This window comes from Nicotiana attenuata, chromosome 5 (genome assembly GCF_001879085.1).
Source record: "Nicotiana attenuata strain UT chromosome 5, NIATTr2, whole genome shotgun sequence".
NCBI classification, from domain to species: Eukaryota; Viridiplantae; Streptophyta; class Magnoliopsida; order Solanales; family Solanaceae; genus Nicotiana; species Nicotiana attenuata.
In genome coordinates, this window is record NC_031993.1 from 46,831,084 (window position 1) to 46,840,242 (window position 9,159).

At 37.1% G+C, this 9,159-nt stretch overlaps 1 protein-coding gene across 1 annotated transcript; it reads left to right on the forward strand.

Annotated features, from left to right (window-relative positions):
- On the forward strand, positions 7,449-8,479 carry LOC109226385 (transcription elongation factor SPT4 homolog 2-like; the record flags this gene model as incomplete). Its single annotated transcript, XM_019391164.1, is given in 2 exon segments — positions 7,449-7,679; positions 8,388-8,479. Coding segments are annotated over 2 exon segments (185 nt in total), but the record flags the coding sequence as incomplete, so codon positions are not given.

The window sequence follows — 9,159 nt, forward strand, 5'->3', positions numbered from 1 at the left end:
ATGCAGTATTTTCAGAAAGAAGGAAGTTTTGTTATTTTTTCAGTGTGTTAAAAATGAAGCCATGCCTCAGAATTTATAGGCAATTATTGGAAGAGGTGTGATGTTTGTTCTGGAAAAGGTGTCTGTTCAGAAGTTTGCGTCTGCAGCAGTGTTCTGGCGCGGTCCTACCGTGGTCACGCCCGGACAGCGGCTAACTAACTGATATTTAATTAATTATTAAGTAATTAAATAAATAAATTTTGTCCAAAAATAATCTTATCGATCGATCATTTGACAAATCCAAATCCAAATCCAAATCCAAATCCAAATCCAAATCCAAATCCAAATCCAAATCCAAAGCCGAAGCCGAGCCGAGCGAGCGACGACGACGGCGCGAGGGTTCATTCTCTTCAACTATTTTTAAGAGCTTTAAGAAGTGATTCTATATATATACACACAAATGTAGTTGTCCCTCACCAATGAGGGACAAAGTTCAAGACAAAATCTCACTTCATTCAAATTTTCATTTCCCTCCATTTTATTTCCCACCATTTCTAATTCACACTCTTAGACTTTAAAGCCCAATGCTTAAAGTCTTTGAAGCCCAATGCTTTAACGTCCAACAATCCCCCACATGAATGGGAATGGCTGTAACAAGACTGATCATAGATGAAAGTTGTGTGATTTACAAGTAAGGATTAATTGCATCTGGATAAGTAGGTTTCCCTTTGAACTTTCTGGAGTGAACATATGTCGGATATACTCGGTCAATCGGTAGATTTGATATCTTTGAACCGTCGAATTTTAGTGTATACCTAGACAACCATATGTCACACAACCAATCCTTAACCGTCTTTTGGTTCTCATTGTTGTGTTCGTTTCAGCCATGAACACCGCCTGGTTTCATAAGTGCGTAGAGAATTGGCCTTACAAAATTCTCATTGAAGCGGCTTCCACTTCACACTTACATAGGTGATTCCTAAGCGTGTAATCCTTTAGATTGACACTATTTGATAAATACCACATCAAACTTAGGTAATCATTAAAGAACGTGTAAAGTTCTATCCTTGTTACTGAACATTGTCTTCATCACGAGAAGGGACCAAAGATTTTACTTTGACAATGTTGAACCGGTCAATCACAACTTTGTTTGAGCTCCTTGAACCTAGATCTCGGAACATCCAAAATTCTAGGTAGAGTTACCACCATGTTGACTTGTCCTCGGCCATAGTCCCATTCCCTTAGATGATTTCTCAACTCCCTCTCTAGTTAAGCCTTTTGTAAGCGGATCCGCCACATTATCCCTTGATCTTACATAATCAATAGTGATAATTCCACTAGAAAGTAGTTGTCTAACGGTGTTATGTCTTCGTCGTATATGACGAGACTTTCCGTTATATATAACGCTCCTTGCCCGTCCTATTGCAGCCTCACTATCGCAATGTATGCAAATAGGAGCCAAAGGTTTTGGCCAGAATGGAATGTCTTCTAAGAAATTTCGAAGCCATTCAGCTTCTTCACCGGCTTTATCCAAAGCTATAAACTCTGATTCCATTGTAGAGCGAGCGATGCACGTTTGTTTGGAAGACTTCCAAGATACTGCTCCTCCACCAACAGTAAAAACATATCCACTTGTGGACTTTGTTTCTGTTGAGCCGGTTATCCAATTTGCATCACTATATCCTTCGATAACCGCAGAATATTTATTGTAGTGCAAAGCGTAGTCTTGAGTATATTCCAAATATCCCAGAACTCGTTTCATTGCCACCCAGTGATGTTTGTTTGGATTACTTGTGAATCGACTAAGTTTACTTATTGCACAAGCTATATCAGGTCGTGTACAGTTCATGATGTACATTAAGCTTCCCAACACACGAGCATACTCCAATTGAGACGTACTTTCACCTTTATTCTTTATAAGATGATAATTTAAGTCAATTGGAGTTCTTGCACTTCTAAATTCCAAGTGTTTGAATTTTTCAAGTACCATTTTCACGTAATGTGATTGAGACAAAGCTAGACCATGAGGAGTCCTCTGGATTTTAATTCCTAGAATTACATCGGCAACTCCTAAGTCTTTCATATCAAACTTACTAGCAAGCATACGCTTAGTAGCTTGAATGTCGGCAATGTCTTTGCTCATTATTAGCATATCATCAACATATAAGCAAACAATGACTATATGATTTGGAACGTTCTTAATGTAAACACATTTATCACATTCATTAATCTTAAAGCCATTTGACAACATTGTTTGGTCAAATTTCGCATGCCATTGCTTGGGTGCTTGTTTTAGTCCATAAAGGGACTTAACAAGTCGACACACCTTCTTTTCTTTTCCCGGAACCACAAACCCTTCAGGTTGGTTCATGTAAATTTCTTCCTCTAGATCACCATTTAAGAAGGCTGTTTTTACATCCATTTGATGGATTTGAAGACCATACAAGGCGGCTAACGCTATTAGCATCCGAATGGATGTAATTCTTGTTACCGGCGAGTATGTGTCAAAATAGTCAAGACCTTCTCGCTGTCTAAATCCTTTGACAACAAGTCTTGCCTTGTATTTGTCAATAGTACCATCGTCTTTCATTTTCTTCTTGAAAATCCATTTAGAACCCAATGTTTTGTTACCTGGAGGAAGATCAACCAATTCCCAGGTATGGTTGCTCAATATGGATTCTATTTCACTATTGACAGCTTCTTTCCAATATTGTGCTTCTGAGGAAGACATTGCTTCCTTGAAGGTACGAGGCTCATTTTCTAGCAGGAAAGTCAGAAAATCTGGACCGAATGAAGTAGATGTCCGTTGACGTTTACTTCTTCTCGGATTTTCCTCATTAGGCATACCATCTGTTATTTCCTCCCGAGGTCGTTTTGACTTTTGGTAGGTCACTTCACTTTCCTTTTTATACGGATAAATAGTTTCAAAGAATTCAGCATTATCTGATTCTATTATCGTATTAACGTGAATCTCAGGATTTTCTGACTTATGAACCAGAAAACGATATGCCTTGCTATTGGTTACATATCCAATAAATACACAATCAACCGTTTTTGGACCTATCTTAACCCTTTTAGGTTTAGGAACTTGTACCTTAGCTAAACACCCCCACACTTTGAAGTATTTCAAGCTGGGCTTCCTTCCTTTCCATTTTTCATAAGGAATGGACTGTGTTTTACTATGAGGTACACGGTTGATTATTCGGTTAGCTGTAAGTATAGCTTCCCCCCACAAGTTCTGTGGTAAACCAGAACTTATCAACAACGCATTCATCATCTCTTTCAACGTTCGATTCTTTCTCTCCGCAATTCCATTAGATTGTGGAGAGTAAGGGGCAGTTGTTTGGTGAATAATGCCATTTTCCAAACATATTTCTTCAAAAGGAGATTCATATTCGCCACCCCTATCACTTCTTATCATTTTGATCTTTTTGTTTAGTTGTGTTTCAACTTCACTCTTGTATTGCTTGAAAGCATCAATTGCCTCATCTTTACTATTAAGTAAATAAACATAGCAATATCTCGTGCTATCGTCAATAAAAGTAATAAAATACTTTTTCCCACGCGAGATGGTTTTTGACTTCATGTCACAAATATCTGTGTGAATTAAGTCTAAAGGACTTGAATTCCTTTCAACGGACTTATAAGGATGCTTAGCATACTTTGATTCCACACATATTTTGACATTTTGGAATTAATCCAATCAAATGTTGGAAATACTTCTAAATTTATCATTTTTCGCAATGTTTTGAAGTTGACGTAACCTAAGCATGAATGCCATAAAGTGTTTGACTCAAGTAAGTAAGAAGAAGCATTAACTTTATTGATAGGAACTGCTATTACATTTAGCTTAAAAAGGCCCTCATTCAGGTAACCTTTTCCTACATACATATCATTCTTACTTAGTACAACACTATTAGAAACAAAAATACATTTGAATCCATTCTTGACAAGAAGTGAGGTAGACACAAGATTCTTGCGAATTTCTGGAACATGGAGAACTTGGTTTAGAGTCACTATTTTTCCCGACGTCATCTTCAACGCAATCTTGCCAACTCCTTCAATTTTGGCTGTAGACGAATTTCCCATGAAAATTGTCTCGTCGGGTCCTGCGGGGGCATAAGAAGAAAATAACTCCTTGTTAGCACAAACATGGCGGGTGGCTCCAGAATCTATCCACCATTCTTTAGGATTTCCTACCAAGTTGCATTCAGACAACATGGCACACAAGTCCTCCATTTCTTCAGCATTTTCAACCATGTTAGCTTGATTCTTCTTCTTCTTATCATTCTTTGGTGCACGATAATCCACAGCCTTATGCCCAGATTTTCCACAGTTGTGGCAATTACCCTTGAACTTTTTCTTGCTTGGGTAATTCTTTGGTCCAGAAGCTTTCTTTCTCTTCTTATTTTGTGGCGCCTCCTCAACAATGTTACCTTATTATTGTCGAACTTCCACGTGACTTCTTTTCAGCATTTTTGTTGTCTTCTTCTATCCTCAAATGAACAATCAAGTCTTCTAGTGTCATTTCCTTCCGCTTGTGTTTAATATAGTTCTTAAAGTCCTTCCACACCGGAGGTAACTTCTCAATGAAAGCAGCGACTTGAAAGGCCTCATTTATGACCATACCTTCAGCAAGGAGGTCATGCACAATGACTTGTAATTCTTGGACTTGAGTTATGACCGACCTTATGTCAATCATCTTGAAATCCAAAAACCTTGCAGCCACGAACTTCTTAAGTCCGGCATCCTCAGTCTTGTACTTTTTCTCAAGCGCATTCCATAACGCTTTTGAAGTTTCCATGACACTATAGACATTGTACAAGCTATCTTCCAAACAACTCAAAATGTAGTTTTTGTACAAGAAATCAGAATGCTTCCATGCTTCAGTTACAACATATCGTTCATCATTCGGAGTGTGTTCTGCCAGGACCGGAGGATCCTCCTTGATGAATCGTTGCAAACTCAACGTAGTAAGATAGAAGAGCATCTTCATTTGCCAGTGTTTGAAGTCGATACCGAAAAACTTTTCGGGTTTTTCTGCTGGTGCCATAGCATGAGCAGGAGTTGAACGGCTTGACGAGGCAGCAACATTCGTAACAGTAGCACCCGTTCCCGCAACATTTCTATTAGTTTGGTTTTCATTCGTCATTTTTTCTGTAAAGTTGGAAACAAAACAGAACTTTGTTAAATCAGTGAAGTTTTGATATCTCCAAACTGAATACCAAACCAAACATACAACACGTAACAATGGTGAAGTTTTTGTATACTTCAAACCCGTACGTTTATTATTCCGGTAAAGTTTTGATATACTTTAAACCGGATAGAACAATTATTGGAGTAGAAAGCACGAAGGCTTTAGTCTCCAAACCAGTATACAAAATATAAATAATAGTTTAATATATATTTCAACACAGAAACGTTAGTATTAAAATCCCTTAAGCTTGTGATCCGCTACTGTGTTAAAACACAAAATCAAAAAACTGTTAGAAGAATAAAAGAAACTGGAAAGCAGTAAAGAATAAGAAATATTTCGAGTCCACAATTTGCTTGTGCGTCCTTAAGGAATTTTAACCTCCTCACACGTTGCCAAGGTAATGGATTAAATCCTCCTAGGATGAAACAGAATAAACCTTCCTGCAACAGTGGCAATACAAACTACAGGATACCAACGAACTCAAAAAACGGAGCAAAATCACACTTACAAATTTGAGAGAGAGAGACTGCGAATTAGAATGCAGTATTTTCAGAAAGAAGGAAGTTTTGTAATTTTTTCAGTGTGTTAAAAACGAAGCCATGCCTCAGAATTTATATGCAATTATTGGAAGAGGTGTGATGTTTGTTCTGGAAAAGGTGTCTGTTCAGAAGTTTGCGCGTCCTGCCGCGGTCCTACCGCGGTTACGCCAGGACCGCGCCCAGAGTGGCCTTCTGAATCTGCAACAGTGTTCTGGCGCGGTCCTACCGCGGTCACGCCCGGACAACGGCTAACTAACTGACATTTAATTAATTATTAAGTAATTAATTAAATAAATTTTGTCCAAAAATAATTCCTTTTAAGAGCTTTAAGAAGTGATTATATATATATACACACAAATGTAGTTGTCTCTCACCAATGAGGGACAAAGTTCAAGACAAAAGCTCACTTCATTCAAATTTTCATTTCCCTCCATTTTATTTCCCACAATTTCCAATTCACACTCTTAGATTTTAAAGCCCAATGCTTAAAGTCTTTGAAGCCCCATGCTTTAAAGTCCAACAGTTACTTCACCCATCACTTTTCACTCTCACGATACTTAAATAGAGTACATAAAAAATTTGCACAACAATCGTCCCATATAGACGATATCTTTCATCTTCTTACTTTTTTTTCCGATCATTATTTTAATATCATCGGCCCTCAATCACTATAATACTACCTTGACTACAACACTAGTGTTGCAAATGATTTAGGACTTGAAATGTATGTATTTCGTCTTAATATTAGGAGATCGACGTGGAACTCTAAGTTGCTATTAGTGATTTTAGAAGGACTAGTGATGAAGTTGTCTAGATGAAGTTGCGACAAATATCAAAATACAATTTGATAGGTGTGATTGATCGTAGTATAAGTTGTATGGGCTAAAATTGATAAACGACAAGTGGATGCTCGATGAGTTGCTACGTGGAAATAAAGACAGAGTGTTGAATAAGTTCCAAAGAAATTGGAACCGAGAACGAAGATTTGAAAGGAAGACATCGGTTGACAAAGACAGTATTCCATGAGCAGCCGTTACAAGAAAATCCTGTATTAATGTTCAACCGTTATGCAGCCATCAAAAGGTGTTTTATTCATATTAAAGAAGAGTTTGATTTGGGAATCTTGTATCCCTGAATAGAGCTATAAATAGGAGATTATATGTTCATTGTAGGGCATGAAAATAATATGTACACTAAAGCCAAAATCTGCGCTTATTTTATAAAATTACTTTCTCTCTTTTTGTTCTTGACATTGCTCTCATTATTTCTATCGGAGAAGTTGAGCCCATGGTCAGGCTTGTATTTTCTTCAACTTATTTTAATTAATTAATTTTTGTTCTTAGTTATTTTATGTTCTGGACCAAATTAATTTACGTGTCTATAAACCACGCTATAAATTTAATTGTACTGTTTAATGGGTAAACATGAGTTTTATTTAGGTTTATTTGAGGCTTAAGGGTGACTAATTTTAGGTTACCGAAAGAAACCAGATTGTTGCAGGTTTTGAATGTAGATCATTTTGCATAATTCAAGAGCAAATTTATATCAAATCTGACCTAACTATTAATGAAATGTGAATTTGAATTATTTTGCAAAGTTTAATAACAAATTTGGTCATTTTCTCTTTAACCTTATTATTCAATTACGAATACACCCTATTTTAATTTTAAAGACAAACCAAATTGACCCCAAACTGGGACTTAAACCTGAATATATAAATTATCTTGGTGGGGGTTAGTATGATTCCAGTAAACTCTAGGGGAAAAACATAAACTCCAAAAATCTATTTGTAGTCCCTCAACACACAAATTGATTAGCCGTTTGTTAGCAACACGAAAGCAAGCGAAGCAAACACAGTGGTAGCGAGAAGAATGGGAAGCCAACAAGCAGCACAAATTCCGACCAGTTTTGGGCATGAACTGAGGGCTTGTCTCCGTTGCCGCCTTGTCAAAACCTACGACCAGGTTCCCTTTTTCTATTTCTTCAATACCCATCAATTTGCTTTTTGTCTTTCAACTTTTTATTCATCAATTAACTATCTATCAATCTTGGGAGCTATGTGAATCATTTGATGTATAATTATAGTTAGATTATTTTACCACCAATTTTGTTGTGGGATGGATAGATTATTTCACCCTTAATTAGATGTCTAGGGTTCGAGCTTTGAGAATGAAAAATTTACATTTAAGGGACATTACTGGATGAGAATCTGGATTGGTCGGGCTCCAATGCAGGTAGTGGACACCGGCTGTGAAACAAAAAAGATGTTTCTTATGTTTTTGTATCTGGGTTTGGAATAGGCTATGATTTTCCCTCATAAAGTTGGAGTATTTAACTTTTTTAAGGAAAAAAAAATGAATAAATTAGTTTTTTGGTGGATATACTTTTAGTGAGGTGCACCAAGGGTGTGGCCTGACCCTCAATGAAGTGAGGAGAACATGAGGTCTCGTGTTCAAATCGGCAAAAAACACTAGGTGATTTCTTCCCATCTACCTAAGTCTTGGGGGGCAGAGTTACCCGGTACCTGTGCTGGTGAGAGATAATAGGTACCTGGTGGAATAGTCGAGGTGCGTGCAAGATGGCCCGAGCACCACCGTCATAAAAAAAAAATGAAAAAGAAAACTTTAGTGGCGTTTATGTTTTTTGATGGGTGATTATTTGGTAAATTGCAGTTTAGGGAATCAGGATGTGAGAACTGTCCCTTTTTCAAGATGGATGAAGATTATGAACGTGTAGGGGACTGCACTACTTCTAATTTTACTGGGTATGGTGAATTTTTGGTTTCTTATTTATGAAAATTTATCCATTTCTTTTTTCTTTGTTATGTTTTATGGGCCTAGTTAGTTTTTTAGTTATTAACTTTGGAGCTACAATTTAACAGTTTGATCTCCGTCATGGATCCAACTAGGAGCTGGGCAGCCCGGTGGCTTCGAATTGGTATCTACAACCACTCTTACATTATGAGATTTGTTCACTTATTTGGTATATTTTGCATGCTTGAGATTGTGTATGTAAGTGCTTTATAATTGTTTTTTGGGTATAAGCAAGAGTGCTTCATAGTATTTAGTAGTGATATACTTTTTCCCTTCTTCACAAAATATGACATGAGCAGAAGTTGTTATCCTAGGTGGAAAAAGAGAGGTTCTCATGCCTACAAATTATAATTGTTTACTGCTATTTCATGATGCTAACAGTGATGGCCTGTTACTCTGCTGGTCTATTTTTACTTAGATCAATAGGTTCATCTCAGTTTGTTGCATTTTGTGTTTGTCAGAAAAAAATATTGGATCAGGGAAGTGCTTATTCAGATGTCTTCTTGCTCATAACCTCTTTCTATTTGGCCCATAAGTGAGTACATTGGGGCCTAATACCACCATAATGTTCCTTTGTTTCTTTCCAATTGATTTAGAGTTCATTGTTTAGTGACATATTTCCTAGTATATC